General features: G+C 39.3%; 1 protein-coding gene across 7 annotated transcripts in view; it reads left to right on the top strand.

Moving 5' to 3' along the window:
* Positions 1–24,868, top strand: part of USP53 (ubiquitin specific peptidase 53) — a 132,780-nt gene that overhangs the window by 70,925 nt on the left and 36,987 nt on the right. For all 7 annotated transcript variants that reach the window (XM_045880515.3, XM_045880514.3, XM_064584982.1 and 4 more), the window contains one exon: positions 5,280–5,443. In XM_045880515.3, the coding sequence (XP_045736471.2) occupies positions 5,280–5,286 (7 nt within the window). In that variant the 3' untranslated portion in view covers positions 5,287–5,443. The remainder of the gene's footprint in view (positions 1–5,279; positions 5,444–24,868) is intronic.

Consider the following 24,868-nt stretch of genomic DNA (forward strand, 5'->3'; position numbering starts at 1 on the left):
CGTTGTGAAAGATCAGATAGAGGAGGCCTGCAATTAGGCCTTAGGAGCTGTAAGGCTTGGTTTTGTTACGTGACCAGGTGAGTGCAAATTTTTGGGCTCCCCATGTGTAATCTTTGGCCTTTGGCAGTTCAGCTGCTCCCAGGTTACACAAGAGTGGCTTGTGAGCCTGCTGTAAAATCTGGTGGTTTGGCAAATGTCAGTACCTTAAGAGTCAGTAATGAGACCATTTCTGACCTTCATGAGAGGCTCGAGGATGCTACCTGTGGAATCAGACCACAAGGTTTGATTGTAATATTGCCTTGGTATGTCATGTGGGAAAGGTCCAGTACCACCGCGATTTTCAGTGCAAAGGGAAAAAAAGTCCCTTCTAATGTCTTTGAGCAAAGGACAGTTCTTGAGCTTCCATAGAGGCTTTTCCATGTACAACTGACTCACAAAAAGAGAAGAATGATGTGTTTTGGCCATGGGTGCCATAACCTGTCATGCATCCAGTGATTAGTTAATGTGGCCAGGGTTTGGAAAAGTGGTTTAAGTGGGTGTCAGGTCTATGCATAACCTGAGGAAACAGTAAGAGTTAATAAGTGAGACCCAGTTTGAAGGACAGTCCATAGTAGAGGATCAGAGGGAAAATGGAATAGATTGAGACAATCAATATCCAATCAGCCTCTTTTTTTTTTTTTTTTGAAGATTTTAAGTAATCTCTACACCCAACATGGGGCTCGAACTCGCAACCCCGAGATCAAGAGTCGCATGCTCCACAGACTGAGCCAGCCAGGTGCCCCTCCAATCAGCCTTTTAATAAATGGCTAAAGAAAGGGGAGACTTTGTTAAAAGGAAGATTTTTTTTTTTCTTTTTTATTTCCTTCTGGGAGTAGGAAGACCCAGTGGGGGAGAAAATAGGTAGAAGTGAAGTTTCTTGATCTGTGATCGTGAGAAAAGCTGTCTACTTCATGATTTTGTCTGCTTTTGGGACCTGGGAATTTGCCTGGGAAATCCTTACTTTAAGGTCCCCCTAGGGATGGTCTTCCAATTGTCCTGGGAGTGCTGATCCTGGTCTAACTTAGCAGGGCTTGTGTGAATCCAGAAGGATTTTTCTTTTATTTTGATAGCAGTGTGAGTGGTTAGTAGTACTTCATAAAGGTCTTCTCAGTGAGATGATAATGTGTGCTTTCCTCTAAAAACGGTGTTGTATATCTAATTTTCTGGTCAAAAGGATGGCAAAGCTTGCCAGTCATCAGAGGCCATGCCATTTTTACCTGTTGATGATATGCTCCATTTAGACTAGTTAGGTCTTGTATACAGCTAGTCATAAGGACAGGAGAACAAAGGCAAAAGAATTGTAGATAAAATTAAACCTCTTTACAACTTGCAGTCCATTGACAAATACTTGAGGCAGGCAGAGTAGGACATTCCTCAAGGAACCCACAACTGATATAAGGTTCATGTTTTGCTAGAGGCAAAAAGCAACCTTAGGGGCGCCTGGGTGGCTCAGTTGGTTAAGCAACTGCCTTTGGCTCAGGTCATGATCCTGGAGTCCCAGGATCGAGTCCCGCATCGGGCTCCCTGCTCGGCAGGGAGTCTGCTTCTCCCTCTGACCCTCCCCCCTCTCATGTGCTCTCTCTCTCATTCTCTCTCTGTCAAATAAATAAATAAAATCTTAAAAAAAAAAAAAAAGCAACCTTAGTTTGACACCTCCAGGATCCTGTAAGTCTTCTTTAATATATGAAAATCCTTTTGGAAATTTTCCTTTATCTCTCCCCCTCCCAACTTAAAGTATATAACCAGTCTTTGTTCACAATGACATTGCATCTCTTGTTTGCCCATGGGTCCTGTCCCCTGCCATAATAAAAACATCTTTTTGCACTGTCTCAAGAATTCTTTTTGACCATTCACTCCCAGCCCACATTATATCAATAGCATCAAAATTTTCACTTACACTCCTATAAGGTTCACTCAATCCAGGAATAGAAGGTTTAGAGATGCCAGTAGGAATGGGTGAACAAATATTATTTCAAAAGATGTTATGTTTTCTCTTTGGAGTATTCCAGATGTTATAAGGGCCAGAGGTAATGCTCCTGGCCATTAAATCCAGTTTCTTGACAGATTTTTCCTCAAGTCTTCTTGATGTCTGGATTTTTATGTTCTCTTTGCCCTGAGGATTAGGGATGGTAAAGAGTGTGAAATTTTAATGAATACCCCAAAGTTTTTGCAAGCAAGTGGTTAATTTCTGCTGTAAAATTAGTTCCTTTCTCTGACCCAATCCATAAAAGAATGCCCAAACAAGGAATACTCTCAGTTATTAATTCTTCACCACTGTTGTGGCATTGGTACTTCTGGCTGGGTAACATTCAGTCCATCCACTAAATATACAGACAATAACCAAATAGTGGGAATAGCTTGACACTGGAGGTAAATCTATGGAATCCATTTTGGGGTTCCATAAGGGGGAATGTGGGCCTTGGAGGATTTCCTGAGGTATGTTGGTTTCCTCCAGAAATTTGGTGAGATTTATAAGTAGTACACTGGGAGATAATTTGGTCAGAAATTTTGTGGATGCCAGGGAAGAACCAATTATCTTTTAGTTCCTTAACTATCTCCCATCTATCCATATGTCCCATCTGATGGGAGATAAGTGCAAGTCAAAAGGACAAAAGAAAGGGGGCCACAGGAAGTCTGTTTGACCCAACGTATGATCTGTCTAATTTTTTGGCACCCTTTTGTATCCATTTGTCTTTTTCAAGATTGTGGGGTATTTGCTGAATAGTTAATAATATCAGGCAGGGATAAAAGCAGGTTTATAAATTGGGTGGAAAAAGGAAAGGAGTTCTATTTTGGGCTGCATATTTAGCAACCTTGTCAGCCCTGTTGTTCCCTAGAGATACGGTATCTGTCTCCTTAGTTTGGCTGCACACCGAACAATAACAATTTTAGTAGGCAAGTGAAGAGCTTGTATACAGCCGCAATTACATGCCCATTGGCAAGAGGAATACCAGCAGAGGTTGAGGATCCACAGGATTGTGGCAACAGCCCCAGTGGGCTCCAAAGGCATATCTAGGGCTGGTGTAAATTGCGGCAGTTTTTCCTTTTGCCCGTGTTCAGGCTCTGGTAAGAGCTACACATTTAGCAGCTCGGGCTGAGAGTGTGCCTCAAGGGTTTCACATGGGGAAGCTATGGCATGGCCAGTTACTTTGGTTCCCCAGAAGTTTCCTCTGTAGGAATGATCACGAAATAGAACTTAAAGTCTGGGTTGTGTAAAGGGGGTATCTAAGAGATTCCTCTCGTGGCTTCTATATTTGCAGAGCCATCCTGTGGAATGGAGTTGTGCTGTCCCTTATCAAGGATGGGATGATGGTGTAGTCAGATTTAGAGTGTTCCAGCAAGGGAAGATGAAAGAGGGGTCGAATAATAAGGGCCTGTTCATGGGTGATTTGTCACCAGGTGAAGAGGTTGTCTTGTGAACTTGTGAGAGAGCAGACGTAGCGCGAGGAACATAAAGGTGAATGGGAAGCCTGATCTAAGGGTACTGGCTCTGTCGGGGAGGCAGCTGTTGCTAGTGTGCGCAGGCAGGACGGCATGCCTGCCCTCGCGCGGCCCAGCCGACAGCAAGGACTTAGCTGCGAGGCAAAGGATTTCCTGAAATTCCCGTAGCAATCCCAGTATTTTCATAACAATATAGGTGAAAAGTTTTGTCAAAATTAGGTAAGCCAAGAATTATGGGTGTGGACAGTGCTAATTTTAGCCTTTAAAGGAGGTTAAGGAGGGCCTGGAAATGGGCTCAGAGGTAGGTAGTATTTGGGAGGGTAGCAAGGGCAGCCAACTTAGGAATTCACTTGCAGCTGTAGCCAGCTGCCTCTAGAAATTTATGTAGCTGTTTTTTGGGGTTTTGTATTCATCTGTGGGAGAGGGATAGACAAAACTGACTGATGGCATTTGGGAGTGAGCTTTGGAATGCCTTGAGATATCTCCTGTCCTAAGTAGGTTAACAGTTGTTTGTATCCCTTTAAGTTTAGATTAAAAGGGCTTATGGGGCGCCTGGGTGGCTCAGTTGGTTAGGCGACTGCCTTCGGCTCAGGTCATGATCCCGGAGTCCTGGGATCGAGACCCGCATCGGGCTCCCTACTCAGTGGGGAGTCTGCTTCTCCCTCTCCCACCCCCCCTGCTTGTGTTCCCTCTCTCGCTGTGTCTTTCTCTGTCAAATAAATAAATAAAATCTTTAAAAAAAAAAAAAAAAAAAAAAAAAAAAAAAAAGGGCTTATGGCCTCTTTCAGCTCCTGTAAGAGCACACTGCTTAGTCTGGTTACAAGGTAAAAGATCATCAACATACTGAACAAGAGTGGAGCCTTGGAATCTAAGTTGGCTTTAAGGACTTGAGAAATTATTGAGGGAGATTTGCAATATCCCTGAGGCATACCAGTCTATGTTAATTGTCTCTCTCTAAATGTGAATGAAAAGAGGAATTGTGAGTCAGGGTACAATGGAATTGAAAAGAAAGCTGAGCAGAGGTTAATTACTGTAAATCAGGCTGTGTCCGCTGGAATTGAGATAAGAATGGTAGCTGAGGGGCGCCTGGGTGGCTTAGTGGGTTAAACATCGGACTCTTGGTTTCAGGCTCAGGTCAAGATCTCAGGGTTGTAGGCTTGAGCCCCACATGGGGCTCTACGCTCAGCACAGAGTCTGCTGGAGATTATCTCCTTCTCTTTCTCCCTCCTCCTCTGCTCCTCCCCCTCTGCTCCTCCCCTCTGCTCATGCTGTATCTCTCTCTCCTTCTCTAAAATAAATAAATAAAATCTTAAAAAAAACAAGATGGTAGCTGAATTAGGGACTATGGGGGTGTTGAGGAATTACAAAGGCATTAATGGCTCTCAGATCTTATACAAATCAATAGATTTGATTCCAGTCTGAATCAAATTTCCCTTTCTTTACTGGTAAGATTGCGGTGTTAACAGAGCAAGGAAATAAAGAATACCCTGCTGTAAAAGAGAATAGGTTCAATGCCTCGCTGTGCACTCATGGGGGCGGCACTGGGCTACTGGTAGGAGAAGTTTAGTCCTTCTCCAGGTAATGTGCACAACGTGTGCGTTGCTGTAACAATTCAATCTCATTTGCATGTGAGGCCCAGGCGCTAGCTGGGACATCTTCTAAGGCTGCATCCTCTTCAGAACAAGAACAAGCGGGGTATTATCCTCCAGAAGGGGAAAATGAGGTGAACCCTCTGAGGGTGCTGAGGTCTAGGGAGATTGTTTTTTAAACTTTACTTTTTTTTTTTTTTTTTTTTACAGCCATTAGAAATCGAAAACAGGAATATTCATAAGTCACTGTGCCTGAAGAACTAGTTCACACCAGTTTTCTCCTGCTAATCTAAATTTGAAAAAGGAAAAACATGAGGAGAGACTCTTACCACTTTGCTTTCATTGGATCTTACAGGCAGAGACCTAGGACAAAGGTAAAAATTTTTATCTTGTGTTGGCTTATGTCAGAGGTCCCAGTGATATGAAATGTTGGGATCCAGGAGTGAATGGTCAAGAAAGAATTCTTGAGATGTCTTTGGTGCAAAAAAGGTAGTTTTATTAGAGCACAGGCACAGGACTGTGGGCAGAAAGAGTTGCATTGGGGCGCCTGGGTCGCTCAGTTGGTTAAGCAACTGCCTTCGGCTCAGGTCATGATCCCAGGGTCCTGGGATGGAGCCCCGCACTGGGCTCCCTGCTCGGCCGGAAGCCTGCTTCTCCCTCTCCCACTGCCTCTCCCCCTGTGTGTTCTCTCTCTCTCTCTCTCTGACAAATAAATAAAATCTTTTTAAAAAAAATTTAAAAAAAAAAGCTGCATTGAGGTTGTGAGAAGTGACTAATTATATACTTTCAAGTTGGAGGGGGTTAGGGATAGCTTAAGTCTCCAAGGAATTTGTAAGTAAGATTTCCAGGACCTCAAAAGGCTAACTGCTGGGGGCGCCTGGGTGGCTCAGTTGTTAAGCATCTGCCTTTGGCTCGGGTCATGATCCGGGGTCCTGGGATCGAGCCCCGCGTCGGGCTCCCTGCTCCACGGGAGGCCTGCTTCTCCCTCTCCCACTCCCCCTGCTTGTGGTTCCCTCTCTCGCTGTCTCTCTCTCTCTGTCAAATAAATAAATAAATAAATCTTAAAAAAAAAAAAAAAAGGCTAACTGCTGTTAGGATAAGGTCATTTACAGGGAACCCTGGGTGGCTCAGTCAGTTGGACGTCTGCCTTCGGCTCAGGTCATGATCCCAGGATCCTGGGATCAAGTCCCACATCGGGCTTCTTGCTTAGCGGGGAGCCTGCTTCTCCATCTGCCTGCAGCTCCCCCTGCTTGTGCTCTCTCTCTATTTCTCTCTCTGACAAATAAAATTAAAAAAAGAAAAAGAAAAAAAAGGATAAGGTCATTTACTACTGTCTAGTAAAACCTTATTCATGAGAGCCTTCAGATGTATATCAGTGGGCCATATGTTTGGAGGATAAGTGCTAACATCTATCCTGGGGGTGGGTGGGTAGAGATAAAGGAAGTTTCCAAAGGGATTTTTATATGTTAAGGAACACTTAAGGATCCTGGAGGTCCAGCTAATGTCAAGCTAAGGTTGCCTTTGCCTTTAGCCAAGTATTAACATTGAGGCAGTTGAGTTCCTAGAGGAAGGTCTGCCTGTCCCAGATACTTGTCAGTGGGCTGTAAGTTATAAGGAAGTTTGATTTTTTCTATACTTCTTTTGCCTCTGTTCTCCACATCAGCAGGATCTCTCCGCTGAAGCAGCTCTGGGGTGAGCAGTGTCTAACCAGTGACATCCATCCTTGTCAGCAGAACTATAGGTGAGGAAAAATTCTCCTCTACCTACTGTCTTTGGGTCTCCAGCAGGGCCTAAAAATTAAACTGACATAAGACAGATTAACAGGAGAAAAGCACACACGTATTATTATTATTTACACGTACGTGAGAACCTTGGCAAGAGAAGGAAGACTAGAAGAAGTGACCAGAACAGAAAGCTTTTATACCTTTTAGACAAAGAACCAAATGAGACGAAGGGGTTTGGGCCAGGGGTAGTAAATTGTGGAGAAATGCCTAGGAAGATAAACATTAGTGTAACAAGGTTGGTTTGTACAGATTTCTCAGCCTGATTCCCCATCTCTGGTAATAAGACTATTTTTCTTCCTCCTGGTACAGGGAGGGCATCTTTCACATGGGAGTTTTATCTCCTGTCAGGAAAAATTAAGGAAGGTCAGAGTGCCCCTCTTGCACCTCAAGCTCCTTTAACTTAAAATAATCAGTATGCCAAAGCAGCATATTTTGAGGTGACATGCTCTGAACTCCACTATACTGCCTGGATTTTCCCTGATGGCTCCAATTTTAAATATTTTCTCCCTTGTCACATTCTGAATCTTGGATTGTTCAGAAAACACAGGTATGTATTAGTGGTTCTTTTAGTATGATATGAATGAAGATATGACTGTGTACCACTAAATCTTCATGAAACCTCTTTGAAGCTGTTATTACTCCATTTTACAGAATTTGAAAATGAGACACAAAAGGAGTACATAGTCTAAGGTTACTAAAAAAAAATTATAAAGCCTAAGATTGATTCCAAATCCAGCATTTTTAATGCTGTTCTATAGATGCCCACCCTTGCTTTCATTTACCTCCAAATCTGTTAGCCAATAATAGAGACAAAGACAGTATACTCCCTTAAAGAAAACTACCATTGTCCTTTTGCTTTGTACATTCTGGGAATGAGAAGACCATTACCTGAAGATTAGCTGGACTGTGTGTTGTAGCCCAGATTATAGGCTGGTAGTAGATTGGAAAAGGCCCTGATCATAAGTGACACAGAAGCTTTACAGAAATTAGTGGAGGCAAGTCACCTATTGCCCCATGCAAATGATGGAAGCATTCTTCTCAGTGGCAAGGTTGAATCAATTGCTTCTAACTTTTGAAATAGGATCGATAAAAAGTATTGAAATTATTAAAAGTAGCCTGACATAAACTGAACAAGTTCTGAAATGATTTTAAATTTGTCCTTGGCAAAGAATCACATGCTCATCTGTGAGAGGATGTTGGTACTAGAGTCTGATCTCTTGAGTCAGGAAGGTTGTCACATTTGGGAGAGCAGTTAATGCAAACAGGGAGGGGTCATTTGGACTCAATTCATTTGAAAGAGCCTGTCACCTCTTCTGGCTTCACCCCTGTTAAAATTCCAGTAATTCTTGATTATTCCGCATGACAGAAATGAATATGGAGTATGTGGTAGAATTTGCTATGTCCTTAAATTGAAAGCAGTTTAATTTCAAAAAGTACTTTACTGAAATCCAGGCACACTGTTAGTGAGGTAGGAGCTCAGCATTTTCCCCACCCCCTTAAATCTTTTTGCCCGATATGTCCAAGTGAAAAAGATGCCCCAGAAGCCACAGAATGAGTTATTATACTGCAACCATGATCCAGCACATTCAAAATACTGTCAACACAGTTAATCTGACTGGAGCTAGGGTTGAGAAGATAGTGTATGAGAATGCCATAACAATCAGATCAAAGATAGGTATGTTTAGGAAGACATTCCAAACTTCTGAAGTTCAAGTGAAGTGCAGTAAGTTCTTAAGAGGGAGGTGATAAATTATGCTTTAACCTAAGGTGATAATGCAGATTTCTTCAGGCAGCAGTCAAGCTTGTATGTCCATATAATAAATCATCCTCATGATCATTCTAGGAATTAATTTTATAGAGTAACCTCTCCAACAGCAAAAAACTTTGCCAATTTGCCAAATTTCCTCTGAAAACATGGGTTTTCTTAAGTTATCCCTTTCTTATTTTCATTCCATTTTTGTCTCCTTTCCAAATTGAATGACTGTTCCAATAACCCTGTTGACTGGTACAGCAAGTTATTTCTCTGTCTTCTGGGAATTTTATCCATTTGGTTTTTTTTTTCTCTTCCATCATCACTGCTATACACTTCTATTATAGTTTCCTCTGAGAATTGAGTCGTCATCATAGCTAATTGCTATTTGTTGCAGCTTCCCTTTTATCTTCATCTTGGCCTGCAGCAGCTGCCATCCATGTACCCCACCATTAATTGGTCTCCACCCTACTCAGCCAACCTCACGTCCAGCAGACACCCTTTGCTCCAGCCAGATTGCTGTCTTCCATCTTTTTTTTTTTTTTAAGACTTTATTTCTTTGAGAGAGAATGAGAGAGAGAGAGAGAGCATGAGAGGGGGGAGGGCCAGAGGGAGAAGCAGACTCCCCGCTGATCAGGGAACCCAATGCGGGACTCAATCCTGGGATTCCAGGATCATGACCTGAGCCGAAGGCAGTTGCCCAACCAACTGAACCACCCAGGCACCCTGTCTTCCATCTTTCTTATGGAGACTGTTCTCCTCTTGGCCTTTGGGCTTTGGTGCATGTTATTCTCATTAACCTGTAATGCTTCCCCACCCATCCTAATCCTACCATTCCTTTTTCAGTTCAAATGCCGACTTCATGAAGTTTCCCTCTAGAATTCACATTGATCTCTCCATTCTCAGTATTTCTAACAAACCAATTGTGAAAACCTCACATTTAATTTGTCTCTATTTTGTATACCAAGCTTTCTTCTTGGGGAGAGGGTTATCACCTCAAGATCAAGGCAGTGAAGTGTTTGCTTCCATTCTTTTTTCTTTTCTTTTCCTTCCCTTTCCTTTCCTTTCCTTTCCTTTCCTTTCCTTTCCTTTCCTCTCCTCTTTCTTTCTTTCTCCTTCCTTTCTTTCTTCCTTTCTTTCTTTCTTTCTTTCTTTCTTTCTTTCTTTCTTTCTTTCTTTCTTTCTTTCTTTCTTTCTTTCTTTCTTTCTTTTTCTTTTACCTTCCTCTGCATTAATTATTACCCTCTGCATTGTATAACAGCCCCCTATTGATGAGGCTATCTCCTGGGCTGGTAATTTTTCAAAATTTTTCAGTCCTTAAGCCTCTGCCTTCGGCTCAGGTCATAATCCTGGGGTCCTGGGATTGAGCCCCGCATCGGGCTCCCTGCTCCCGGGAAGCCTGCTTCTCCCTCTCCCACTCCCCCTGCTTGTGTTCCCTCTCTCGCTGTGTCTCTCTCTGTCAAATAAATAAATAAAATCTTAAAAAAAAAGATATTAAATTTCTTTTCCTACCTTCAACTCAAAAAACACCAAAATTTTCTGGACATTGCCTGGCACATTGGCTTGCCTTATAGCACAATGTTATGTAAGTTTTCTCCCATTAGCGTATTAAGTATCCTTTAGAAGGGAAACTATACTTTTACCATCTTTGTAACTTCCACAGTCCCTCAAACAGTACCTTGAGCACAGAAACAATCAAATATTTATTCAGTTATATTTTGTCATATTCTGCAACCACTAATACAATTCTGGTCAAAAAATACTTGTTGAATTACCTCTGTTGTAACACTAAGATATGTTACTACTTATCTTCCACTCTCAGTGGGGCTATTTTATGAGGTTTTTTTTTTTCAACTGCTAGTAATAGATATGCACTAACCCATTCCCCACTTTTGGATTTCTTGTCTTTAATTTCAATAAATACTCTTTGAATGCCTCCCGAGTGTCAGGCACTGTCTGAAGAGCCATAGGAAGTGGTACAATAGTCATTCAATTCATTAGAGGTACTGACTGAGGATATGTAACAGAGCAATGGGATGTTCAAACACTCTGTCCCAGAGCCCTGAGGTTCCGCATCATGGTTTCAGTATTAGGAAGGCTAAGCAGGGTTGGCTGTTGGACAAACTACCTCCCTCTTCCATCTACACATGTGTGCACACTTCAACTGTAAAAGCTCAGTTTTGTTTATTTAAATTTCAGGTTCCATAAAAGATTTCATTTCAAAATAAAGAAGGCATTTTGCTTTTTAAAGTGTAAAAGCAACCTCAATAGGGCCAGGCTTAAATTGGTAAGCATAGATGAGAAAGATGTTGAAATCTCCAGTCTTGAAATCTCATTGCACTGATCAACTGAGTGATCAACCTGTTTTTCTTTTATTGAAAGGTATTGGAAGGGACAATCATTGAGGGTGGAGATTGACAAGTTAGTCAACACACGAAAAGTCTTCTCTCATAAAATTATGTAATAGGCGGGCACCTGGGTGGCTCAGATGGTTAAGCGTCTGCCTTCAGCTCAGGTCATGATCCCAGGGTCCTGGGATCGAGTCCCGCATCGGGCTCCCTGCTCCTTGGGAGCCTGCTTCTCCCTCTGCCTCTCTCTCTCTCTGTCTGTCTCTCATGAATAAATAAATAAAATTAAAAAAAAAACTATAAAAAAAATTATGTAATAGGCATCTAGGAGTAGACATGACGACCTTAACATAGACGTGAATAGAATAACAGTGTTAGGTGGATGCCAAGGTGATAACTGCTATATATAAAATGTTAACCAGAATTAGACTTCTTTTGTAAATAAGAAAAATGTCAACATATTAACAGCAGTTATCTCTGGAAGATGGGGTCACAGATCATTTTATTCTCTGTGCTTTTTCTTATTTATTTATTTGTCAGAGAGAGAGAGAGCACAACAGGGTGAGTGGCAGGCAGAGGGAGAAGCAAGATCCCTGCTGAGCAGGAGCCCGATGCGGGACTCGATCCCAGGACCCTGGGATCATGACCTGAGCCGAAGACAGATACTTAACCGACTGAGCCACCCAGACATCCCTATTTAACTGTTTTTAACACCAGATCATAAGCACCAGACACATAGCTATCAGGGGGTTGTAATGACTTATTATAGTGCTTTTCAAACTACATTTCATGGAGTTCCTGATTCCTCAGGGGCTGACGTGAAATGGAAGAGCTGGATGCAGGGAATGAGGCTTCAAGCCCCTGCGGCAGAAGGTCAGCTTTTATGTTCGTATCTATAAATATGTCCTGTTAGAAACAGATTTGCTTTTTTCTGCTCTGGTGAGAGCTGTCAAAAAGTCACCTTGGGAGACCCATGTTCAAATTGGTGGAGTAGGCCATGCCAAGCCGCCAGAAACATTGAAAAATAAGCAGAAACTACTTGAAGCAAGTTTGTCAGAACTCTGGGAAATAGTCAAAGGTTTACAGCAACCAAGAAAATGCTGAATCAAAATATGTAAAGAGGATAAAGACAGAGTTAAAGAGAGAAATAGCCAGTTCTACAGTAATAGTTAGAAACTTCCCTACTTTCAATAATGAGTAAAACATCTAGAAGAATCAGTAAGAAAATTGATATTAGCACCTGGGTGGTTCAGTCGGTTAAGCATCTGACTCTTCTTGATTTCTGCTCAGGTCATGATCTCAGGGTCATGAGATCCAAGCCTGCGTTGGGCTCCGTGCTCAGTGTGGAGTCTGCTTGAGATTCTCTCACCCCTTCCTTCTGCCCCTCCCCCCACTCATTCTCTCTCTCTCTCTCTCTCTCTCAAATAAATAAATAAAGTCTTAAAAAAAAATAAAGATAATCAAGGTCTTGAAGAGCACTATAAATCATTAGACCTAATAAACATATATAGGATACTCCACCCAACTATACTACATCAGTTGGTAACCCAGGCAGAGTAAAATAGTGTATTGACTTTAGAAAATGCAAAGAATGAGTTCATGAAGTTTTCAACATTGCCAAGTCACAAAGTAATCCTACACAAATTCCAGCTCAAAATAAATGAGGAGGCTGTTGCTCGTTTAATAATGCTCATTCAATTGCATTATTCTGCCCTTCCTAAGCTAGCAACTTGGAACCCTCATAGAATGTGCTAGTTAGGCACTTTATATCGCAAATCCCAGAAAGTCACTAAATGTAACTCCAGGGCTATTTTAATACTGTCATGGGTCCTAGAATCCAAACCCAGGGCTCTTATTCTACTGAATATTCTATAAGACATACTTAGAATGGCACATTCCCTCACTTTTTTTTTTAAGATTTTATTTATTTATGACACAGAGAGAGAGGGAACACAAGCAGGGGGAGTGGGAGAGGGAGAAGCAGGCTTCCTGCTGAGCAGGGAGCCTGAGCAGGGAGCCCGATGCGGGGCTCGATCCCAGGACCCTGGGACCATGATCTGAGCTGAAGGCAGACACTTAACGACTGAGCGACCCAGGTGCCCCCATTCCCTCACTTTTAGGTTGTTGCTCAAACATCACGTACTCAAGTTATGTCTTTGAACACCCCATTTGAAACTGTACCCCCAATGTCACCCCTAGCACTCCCCATCCTTCTTCCTGGCTTTATTTTCTCCATAGCATTTATACTATCTAATGTACCATTTATTTACTTCTTGTATATTATCCATATCCCCTCCATGAAGACAGGGATTTTTTGTTTTGTTTTGTTCGCTGTTTTGTCCCTAACAGCTAGGTCAGCACCCGCATATAATAAATGCTCAACAAATATTTGCTGAATGATATTTTGGAAGAAAATTTACTTATGTAACCACATTAAATTAAATTGAATCTGGACTCTAGAACACAGAGACTCTAGAACCAATACAGACACTTACTGGCTGTTGACCTTGGCTAAGTTATATAACCACTCTCTGCCTCAGTTTCCTCATCTGTAAAATGAGAATAATAATACTAGTTCTTATTGTATAGAGTTGTTGTGAGGATTAATGTGAGCTGATTTTTATAAAGCACTTTGAACAATACTTAGCATATTGTAAACACCATTATGTGTTAACTTGTGGTAGTAAGAGTTGTTTTGAGCTGCCTCTGAATTAGGGTAACTTGTAGTAAGAGTTGCACTGAACTGCATCTGAATTAGTGCTGTGTTCTGTGGATAAAACATTTGTTTGTTTAGATTTTACAGTTTCCTGTTTGTATTTTGGAGCAAATTCGTATTTTGAAGATTTTATGGGCTCTGGGAGCTAGCCTTTTCATGTAGGATTACAGATGAAAATAAGAATGAAAAGAATCTCGAATGGAAATTAGGCCTCTTTGAATTCTGGAAAGGCCATATAATCAGGCATTTTAGGAAAAAACAGGCCAATGAAAAATATAATTCAAGATACTATCTGCGTCTATGAGAGGCTGCACTACTTCTCTGTAACACATATTACCATTGTTTGTGTTTGTTCAGTGTCAATGTTCTACCTCTAGATTCTAACCTTCGAAGCTACATTCAAAACTCCATGGGAACAAAATAAATCTGTCTTGTTCACCACTAAAATTCATGTCATATCTGTCACATGGTAGATGCTTAATTCATATTTGGTTAAAGAAATATGTACTCTTGGCCACCCAGGATCCAAGGAAGCTATGGTTAACAAGTTATACTTTTATCCACCAGAAGCAAGAATTTATTATTTCTGCCTCTAAGAACCTACATTCACACTCTTTTCTTCTATCCAGGTTTTTATTGAACTCAGTCATGACTTCCCTTTGCCTCATGGCCTCAATTGTCTACCTTTTCCTTTGTGCCTTTGAACTTTTACCTATTGTTACTAGCTGATGACTTTCTCCGTATTGAAGTCAAATTTCCCAGGGAGAGACCCTTACTGGCTTAATTAATTAGTATTATTGGTCTTAGACAAAATTCTCATATTATAGGCTGCTCTCAAGTATTATAGATTGACTGCCCTTGGATCTTCTGGCCTAATCGATATGGCCAGGGTAGTGGTGATCTGGTTCAGAATAAGGTTATCTGGGTATAAGGAATAACTAGGGCTGATTCCCTCAGTACAGCCTCTGTATGTAAGTTCTCAGAATACAGGATGGTGAAGGCTGGCTTGCTGAGGCTGAGGCTGTTTAGCATGCCCCATTTATTCATTCAGTTACAATTATTGTTTACTATATTGTTTCCTATAATGTTAAAAGGGTATGGTGGGGGAAGGGGTAGAGATATAACACTCTATCCTAGCTCTCCTAGACCTCCCAGACTAGTGGAAACAGTCAAGCAAATTGAATACAGAATAATGGTATGATATTGGTGAGCACGTCTTACTATGGAAACAGAATGAACAGCCTGTAGGGACTGGGAGTGTGAAAAAAGCTCCATCTTCACTCAGATTTTTCTGTTCTAAGGATGTGCTGAAGAGGAGTTCTGTGTCACGTTTATGTCCTTTGATACCCTTGTTATCTTGATATCTTGTATAAAAAATTATCTAAAGCAAAACCAAGAAATGGCATTAAGCATATACTCCTTCACCTAAAGGACTTTTGTGTTTTTGTTTTTTTGTTTTAATTGTATTTTAGTAATCTCTAAACCCAACGTGGGGCTCAAACTCACGACCCCCAAGATCAAGAGTTGCATACTCTTCCTACTGAGCCAGCTAGGCGCCCTGGACTTTTGTTTTTGAGTGAAACAACAGAGTCTTTGGTTCTCAGATATTTTCTCCAGGGAGTGTAGTGAGTGTATCAGAATTGTTTGAAAATAACCAGTTACAGCCCAGTAATCTGAAAGATGTGTCCATAAACTGGGCTGAGATCCGGGGAGAATTTCCTTGTCCTCCTCCTGATTTCAGATTTCTTTTATTCTCCCTTCACAGCGGTTCTAACTAGTAATTACTGGACAGGTATTTAAGTTCCCTAATTTTTTTTATTTGAGTATAATTGACACACAATGCTACATTAGTTTCTAGTATTCAATTTAGTGATTTGACAAGTTTATGCATTATGCTAAATTCCCTCTTTTCTTTCTGGTAATCTAGATATTGTAGAAGGGAGGGCTTGTGATAACCCTTAATTCTGATAGAATTCTTAGTGGGGGTGGATATTCTGTGATGAGAAGCCCCCTGGAACACTATTCTTTATCGGTAACTGTTAATTTTCTCCATGTCCCCTAACTTTCTACATCTTCTGCCACTGCCTTGCTTTCTCTTTTTTTCCCAATCAATTCTCCAGTAATGTCTGCTTCACCCAATGGCCTGAAGGTAGGTCATTGGGCCTGAAGGTCATAGATATATACCACCTTACACATTAGCATACACTGAATATAAAAATGTAAATCTACCCCTAAATGACCAGTTTTAAAGATGATGATGATATTCTAAGTATTCTGATTCCGACCTAAGATGAACCTGAGAATTTGAATTCATTCAATGAAGTTCTTAATGGTGTTCCTCATTGAACATTTGATTTCTGACACATAGTTACTTTTTAAAAATTGGTTTTTTTGTTGAATCAAGGAAAGCAGTTGTAAGGGATTGTTCAGGGGGATAGAAAAGGTCTGTCTTTGTTATTACTTAGTTTGGAAGTTGGAACTGTGGAAGCACTTAATAATTATTGTTTTTAGCTGCAAAATCCGTTCACTCAAACCATTCTAGATCACCCTTTGGACACTGAAATGCAAAGACCCTGCATCGGAAGTCTGTGAAAGAGTTCATGTCATTGACCAGTAGATGGCAGTGTTATACTATAGTTTAGAGAAAGCAAGGAGCAGAAGGTAAAGAAGCATTTCATAAATTGAAGTATCCATCCACAGTGCCCTTCCTCCCCTACTGATCCCCCCCCAAGCCCCCTTCCACTTACTTTCTACCCCAGACAGCTATCTTATCCACCCAGTCACCCCTTTTTAGGTTCCCAGGGATCTCTTGTCGCCAGTCTCTATTTACTCACAGGAAATAGCTTTTACACTTATTCATAGTAAGCTCATAGGAACAGGGCCAGCTACATAATTTGCAGGGCTCAGTGTAAAATGAAAATGTGGGCTTCTTGTTCACAATTTATCGAGTGTTTTAAGACAGTAACAGCAGCACGTTAAACCAAACACAAAGGCCCTTCTGAGCCTGCAAAGGGCGTACGTGCAGGAAGCCAGCTATGCGTTACGAACTTAAAAGATCTCTTTCTCTGCCCACTCCTCCCTCTGTTATTGCAGTGCTGTCCTGTGACACACACCAAAGGGCTACTCAAAGGAAGAATCACTGAATGTTATTCAGACATCATAGACTTTTCTTTTTTCTTTTTTTTTTTTAAGTAGGCTCCACACACAGCATGGAGCCCAATGAGGGGCTTGAATTCACAACCCTGAGATCAAGACCTGAGCTGAAATCAAGAGTCAGATGCTTAAACAACCAAGCCACCCAGGCACCCCCAGACATCATAGAATCTTAGTACTGTGAGAGAATTAGAGATCATCTAGTCCAATTGCCTTATTTTAAAGATGATTAAACTAGGGCACTTGGCTGGTTCAGTCAGTAAAGCATATGGCTCTTGATCTAGGGGTTATGAGTTCAAGCCCCACATTGGGCAGAGAGCCTACTAAAAAAAAAAAAAAAAGATTGAATTCAGTTCTGAAGAGATGAAGTGGTTCACCCAAAGTCCCCAGCTAGTTATATCACAGGTTGGACCAGAAGTAAGAGTTCTCACCTGCCAGGCCAATGTTCACTCTACCACAAAGGCTTGGTGAGGGGTATTTTGAGAAAAGTGTTGTCCTGTCTATTCAATCAAGACTACTTTGTTCTGTTTTCTCTACAAGAGAAGGGTGCAGGCTCATATTACTTAGATTTATTGAATACCAGCTATATGCTAGGCACCATGTTAAATATTATATATATATATATTATATATTATACATATTACATATTATGCTTCAATTAAAAACAACTAAAAACAATCGCAGAAAATCATTACTATTTTCCTCACTTTTCAATTAAGAAAAATTGAGGCTCAGAACTTGACTTTTAGTAAGTAGGAAGACAAGAATTTAAACAAGTCTATAGGATTCCAAAACCCATTTTCTTTTGACACATCATTCCTGAGTTCTAGAAATGCTGAGTCAGCCTGTATTTCCTGAACGTTGTCTTTTTGGCCGGCTCTAGATGATCTTGGGGACTCTTACTAGACTTTCTGTGCTCTTAAACTTCATCAAGCTTGCTCCTGCCTCAGGGCCTTTGCTCCAGAGCTTTTCCTCCACTTGGGATTATTCCCCTGGACAATCCATGAAAACAGGAATGCATGTCAGCTAAATAGGGGACCTGATCGTGGGCCACTGTGAGGAGATGGGCTTTTTCTCTGAATGGAATGGGAGACACCGCAGTGTTTTGCCGGAGTCACATGTTGAAAAGAGACTAAGGGGGTAAGGAAGGGAAGGTAGAACCTGGGAGGCTTTTTAGGGGAGTTATATTAATCCACGGGAAAGATAATGGTGATTCGGATGAAAGTGATAGCAGTGCAGGTGATGGGAAAGGCTTGGCTTCTGGAATTATGCATGTATTTAAGTATGATAATTTTAACTTTGTGTTATGAATATATATATATATATGATTTCAAATATATACAAAGGTAGGGAGACAAGTATAATGAATTCCCATGTTCCTACTAGGCACCTAATGAAACTATCCTGTGTTAGGTACTTTCCAACAACTGTAACAATTATTAACTTGTAACCAATCTTGTTGAACATATTACACCCCCCTCCCCACCTCCCCAATTTGAAGCAAATCTCAGACACCATATTTCATGTGTCAATATTTCAGCGTTTACTACTTCACTTACTTCTGACGGCCCTTCTTTTTGCTTTCTGCTTGTTCATTCTTTGGCATACTTTTGGCTTTTTATTTACTGTCTGCCCTCTTTGTCCTCTTTAAACGTTTTTCATTCCTACCAATTACAAATTTTGTATTCTCAAATTCAGACTCCGTGAAGAAAGTTTCTTTCTTTTCTTTCTTTCTTTTTTTTTTTAATGTAAACTCTATGCCCAACGTGGGGCTTGCACTCACAACCCCAAGAGTTGAGTGCGCTACTGACTGAGCCAACCAGACGCCACAAGAGAGGTTCTTCCGGGTTCAGTTAGTTGTATTGTTCTCTCTGCACAGAGGTTATAAACTGGCCAAATTATGATAGATTGGCTGTTCTCGAGTCTGGCCCCCTCTCTTGGTCAGTCAAGTTGGCATAATATTAAGGTCAGTTTTTCAAAGAGGGGTGATGGCAATGGCACTCCATTAGCAAACGATGGGCAGATCTCTAATACTAATAAATAGTGGAAATGTAATACTGGAAAGGATATAAATTGAAAAAATATGAGACTGCAATAAAGCGAGAAAACGGTAAGTACCTAACCATTTAATTGCTATTATTTTACTGTCTGACTTGACTCATTTAGAGTGCTATTCTTGAGTGCCACTAAGGAATTAAGGGGCATTTTTTTTCTTAAGGTATTTTTGTTTTAAACAGGCTGAGTAATAAATAGTGTAGATCATAATGTACTGGATTGAAAGTCAAAAGGCACATTTAATTCCTGTGTTCATTATGAACTCTGTACAACATTGGACAAGCTAATAAACTTTGTGCCATAGCTTTTCTACTTTCAAATGAGATTAATACCTGCCCTTTTCCTATTTCACATATGGAGACAAGATGAGAGAGAGAAAAGTACTTTGAACATTTATTTTTTAAAAAAGTGAAAATCTAAGTAATTGCTATTTTCTATGTGAAGTTTTTTTTTCTATGTGAGGTTTTTAATGCAGTTATAAAATGAACAGTGGATTTCATTTCTTACTTTTGCAAATGGTTACATATTCTCTAATCTGTTTCTTTTCATCATGTCCTCAAATGTTTTTCTTCCCACACTGTAATGTATCTGCCATATGTACATACCACTTAGAACAGTGCCTGACACTTGGTAAGAACTATAGAAATGTTAGCTGTTACCTTCATCAGTATGAAAAAGAATTAGTCAAAACAAAAGTTCATAGAATTAAATGCTGAAAAAGTTGACTCCCCTCCCCATCGCGTAATACCCACCTTCTTAAAATGTAATTGCTTGAAGTATGTAACATAGCATACCGTGTGAGAATATGAAGAAAATAAAACTTTTGGGACCCTAGCCAACTGTTAGAATCAGTGTTTATGGAAAAAAAGGGGGGGGAAGAAGTGGCAGTTGAAGGTGACAATTTTGGTATCTGATAGCCCAGTTGTTCTCAAAGACTGCTTTGTTCTCAAAGAATCCAAGAACCACTTGGGAGCTTTCTGAAATCTCTGGTTCCATTTGCAGAGATTCTATCTAGTCAGTTAACAGTGGAGATCAAGAAAGCAAAAAAAAAAAAAAATTAAGTTTCTCTGATGATCCTGATTCTTAGCCAGGCCTGGGAATCACAGGTGTAGAAAAATATAATAGAATTCTTTAACTTAGTACATCATTTATTACCTATCATTTTATTCCAAGTGGTATTTAGGGGAAATATACATACCTACACCCAGAGAAGGGGACTAGGAAGATATTTATCAAAATCAGAATAGTGATTATCTCTGGATTATAGGTTTATGGAAATACTTATTTTGCAATTGCTTTTCTTATTTCCAAGTTCTGGTTGAGCGTATGTTATTTTGATAATAATAGATGTTTCTAAGGAAAATATTTACAACCAGTGCAAGATTTGTTTTTATTGAGGTATATTTGGCATACAATATCCTATTAGTGTAAGGTATACATCATAGTGATTCTGTATTTTTTATACATTATGAAATGATCCCCATAGTAAGTCTAGTTACTGTCACCATACAAAGTTAATACAGTATTATTGATTATATTCCCTTTGTGTACGTTACATTCTTATGACATTTATTTTATAACTGGGAGTTTGTCCCTGTTAATTCCCTTTATTTATTTTGCCCACCCCTCAACACCTCCCCACTCTGGTAACCAACAGTTTATTTCCTGTATCTATGACTGTTTCTGTTTATTTTATATGTTTGTTTGTTTTATTTCTTAGATTCCACATATAAGTGAAATCATAATGGTATTTGTCTTCCTCTGTCTGACTTATTTCATTTAGCATAATACCCTTTAGGTCCACCCATGTCACAAGATTTCATTCTTTTTTATGGCTGAGTAATATTCCACTCTGTATATATGTGTGTGTGTGTGTGTGTGTGTGTGTGTACCACATCTTATTTATCCATTCATCTATTGATAGGTTGTTTCCATATCTTGGTTATTGTAAATAATGCTGCAGGGAATGTGGAGGTGTCTATATCCCTTCAAATTGGTGTTTTTGTTTTCTTTGGATAAATACCAAGAAGTGGAATTGCTGAATCATATGGTAGTTCTATTTTTAATTTTTGAGGGGAACCTCCATGTTCGTTTCTACAGTAACTGCACCAGTTTACATTCCCACCGACAGTGTATGGGGGTTCCCTTTTCTCCACATCCTGGCTAACACTTATTTTTTGTCTTTTTAATAATAACCAACCTGATGTGAGGTAAATGTGAGGTAAAATTGTGGTTTTGATTTGCAGTTCTCTGATTTGCATTTCCCTGATGTTGAGCATCTTTTCACGTGCCTATTGGCCATCTGTAAGTCTTCCTTGGAAAAATCTCTATTCAATTTCTCTGTCCAATTTTAAATCAGGTTGTTTGGGCTTTTTTCTTTTATATTAAGTTGTGTAAACTATATATATTTTGAATATTAACCCCTTATCAGATGTATGATTTGCAGATACCTTCTCCCATTCAATAGGTTGCCTTTTCATTTTGTTGATGGCTTCCTTCTCTGTGCAAAAGCTTTTTACTTTGATCCCATTTATTTATTTTAGCTTTTGTTGCTTTTGCCTGAGGAGACTAGTCCCCCCTCCCCGCAAAAATATTGCTAAGACCAATGTCAAAGGGTTCACAGCCTATGTTTTCTTCTAGGAGTTTTATGGTTTCAGGTCTTGCATTCAAGTCTTTAATACATGATGTGAGATAATGGTCCAGTTTCTTTTGCATGTGGCTGTCCAGTTTTCCCAACAGCATTTATTGAAAAGATTCTCTTGCCCACTTTGAAGAGAGTGTTCTTACCTACTTTGTCATAGATTAATTGACCATATAAGCATGGGTTTATTTCTGGGCTCTCTAGTCTATTCCATTAATCTAGGTGTCTATTTTTGTGGCAGTACCATACTGTTTTGATTACTATAGCTCTGTAGTATAGTTTGAAGTCAGGGAGCATGATACCTCCAGCTGTGTTCTCCTTTCTCAAGATTGCTTTGGCTATTTGGGGTCTTTGTCATTTCAAATAAATTTTAGGATTTTGTTTTGTTTTGTTTTAGTTCTATGAAAAATGCCCTTGCTATTTTGATGGGCATTGCTTTGAATCTGTAAATTTCTTTGGGTAGCATACACATTTAAACAATACTAATTCTTCCAGTCTATGAGCACTGTGTATCTTTCCATTTGTGTCAGCTTCAATTTCTTTCATACTGATGATGATGATGATGTCTTACAGTTTTCAGAGTACAGGTCTTTCACCTATTTGGTTAAAATTATTCCTAGGTATTTTATTCTTTTTGATGCAATTGTAAATGGATTGTTTCTTTCCTTTTCTGATAGCTTGTTAGTATATAGAAATGCAACCGATTTATGTATATTAATTTTGTATCCTGCAAGTATACTGAATTCATTTATTAGCTCCAGTAGTGCTTAGGATTTTCTGTATATAGTATCATGTCATCTGTAATTAGTGACACTTTTACTTCTTCCTTTCCAATTTAGATGCTTTTTATTTCTTTTTCTGGCCTAATTGTTGTAGCTAGGATTTTCAATACTATGTTGTATAAAAGTGGCAAGAGTAGGCATCCTTGTCTTCTTCCTGATCTTAGAGAAAAAACTTTCAGCTTTTCTCTGTTGAATATAATGTTGTGGGTTTGTCATATATGGGCTTTATCATGTTGAGATACATTTCTTCTATACCCACTTTAAGAGTTTTTATCATAAATGGATGCTGAATTTTGTCAAATGCTTTTTCTGCATCAATTAAGATGATCATATGATTTTTATCCTTTGTTTTTTTTCTGTGGTGTATCATATTGATTGATTTAAGGAAGTTGAACCACCCTTGTATCCCTGGAATACTGTATACCCTGAAATCCCACTTGATTGTGGTATATGATCTTTTTCATGTGTTGTTGAATTTAGTTTGCTAGTGTTTTGTTGAGGATTTTTGCATATGTGTCCTTTAAGGAATATATGCTTATAATTTTCTTCTTTTCTTGTATCTGGTTCTGGTATTGGGTAATTCTACCTTTGTAAAATGAGCTTGGAAGCATTTCTTCCTCTTCAATTTTTCTGGAATAATTTGAGAAGGATAGGTAACTAATTCTTTTTTAAATGTTTGGTAGAACTCACCTGTAACAACATCTGGTTCTGGACTTTTGTTTGTTGGGAGTTTTAAAATTACTGATTCAATTTCATTATTAGTAATCAGTCTACTTGGGTTTTCTGTGTCTTTATGATTTGGTCTTGCAAGGTTGTGTATTTCAAGGAATTTATTCATTTCTTCCAGGTTTTCCATTTTGTTGATGTGTAAGCGTTCATAATAGCCTCTTGTGATCCCTTATATTTCTGTGGTGTCAGTTGTGACTTCTTTCATTTCTGATTTTATTTGGGCCCTCTGTCTTTTTTCTTGATGACACTGGCTAGAGATTTATTGATTTTGTTTATCTTTTCGAAGAACCAGCTTTCAGTTTCATTGATCTTTTCTATTTTTTTAGTCTCTATTTCATTTATTTCCACTCTGATCTTTATTATTTCCTTCGTTCTACTAACTTTGGGCTTTGTTTGTTATCTTTATTCTTTTTCTAGTTCATTTAGGTGTAAAGTTAGATTGTTTATTTGGGATTTTTTTTGTTTGTTTCTTGAGGTAGGCCTGTCTCACTATGAACTTCCGTCTTAGAATTGCTTTTTGCTGTGTCACACAAATTTTGAAACATTGTGTTTCCATTTTCAAGTTGTTTTTTATTCTCTTTCTTTCTTCACTGACCCACTGATTGTTTAGTAGCATGTTGTTAGTCTCCACATGTTTGTGTTTTTTCCAGTTTTCTTCTTGTAATTGATTTCTAGTTTCATGTTGTGACCAGAAAAGATGCCTGTCTTGGTTTTAATCTTCTTGATTTTATTGAGACTTGTTTTGTGGCCTAACATTGTGGTTGATCCTGGAGAATATTCCATGTACACTTGTAAAGAATGTATATTCTGTAGTTTTAGATGAAGTGTTCTGTATAAAACTGTAAAGTCCTTCTGGTCTAGTGTGTTGTTTTAGGTCACTGTTTCCTTATTGATTTTTTTTTTTTGCCTGGGTGATCTATGTATTCATGTAAGTGGGGTGTTAAAGTCCCCTACTATTATTGTATTACTGTCAGTTTCTCTATGTCTGTTAATATTAGCTTTATATATTTAGGTGCTCCTATGTTGGGTACATTAATATCTATAAATTAATTGATTCTTGGATTGACCCCTTTATCATTATGTAATGTCCTCCTAGTCTTTTGTGACAGACTTTGTTTTAAAGTGTATTTTATCTCCAGGGCATCTGGGTGGCTCAGTTGGTTAAGCATCTGCCTTCAGATCAGGTTATGATCACGGAGTCCTGAGGTCGAGTCCCACGTTGGGCTCCCTGCTCAACGAGGAGTCTGCTTCTCCCTCTCCCTCTGCCCCTCCCCATGCTACTTCTCTCTCTCTCTCACTCATTCTCTCTCTCTCTCTAAATAAATAAAATATTAAAAATAATAAAGTCTATTTTATTTGATATGATTATTGCTATTCTTTCTTTTCATTCCCATTTACATGGAATATTTGTTTCCATCTCTTCACTTTCAGCCTGTGTGTCTTTGATCTGAAGTGAGTCTCTTGGAGGCATCATATTTGTAGTCTTCTATTTTTATCCATTCAGCCAACCTATGTTTTTTTATTGGAGCATTTAGTCCATTTATATTTAAAGTATTTATTGATGAGTATGTACTTATTGCCATTTTGTTAATTGTTTTCTGATTATTTTTGTAGTTTTTCTCTGTTTATTTCTTCCTCTCTTTGTCTTCTCCTCTGTAGTTTGATGGTTTTCTTTAGTGTTATGTTTGGGTTCTTTTCTCTTTATTTTGTGTGTACCTATTGCAGGTTTTAGGCTTGTGGTTACCATGAGGTTTATCTATGTTGATCTATTTATATAGCAGGTTTTTTTTTAAGATTTTATTTATTTGACAGAGAGAGACACAATGAGAGAGGGAACACAA

This window comes from Mirounga angustirostris, unplaced genomic scaffold, assembly GCF_029215605.1.
Source record: "Mirounga angustirostris isolate CCGP_5_RB_7025 unplaced genomic scaffold, mMirAng1.0.hap1 SCAF_2, whole genome shotgun sequence".
Taxonomy (NCBI): Eukaryota; Metazoa; Chordata; class Mammalia; order Carnivora; family Phocidae; genus Mirounga; species Mirounga angustirostris.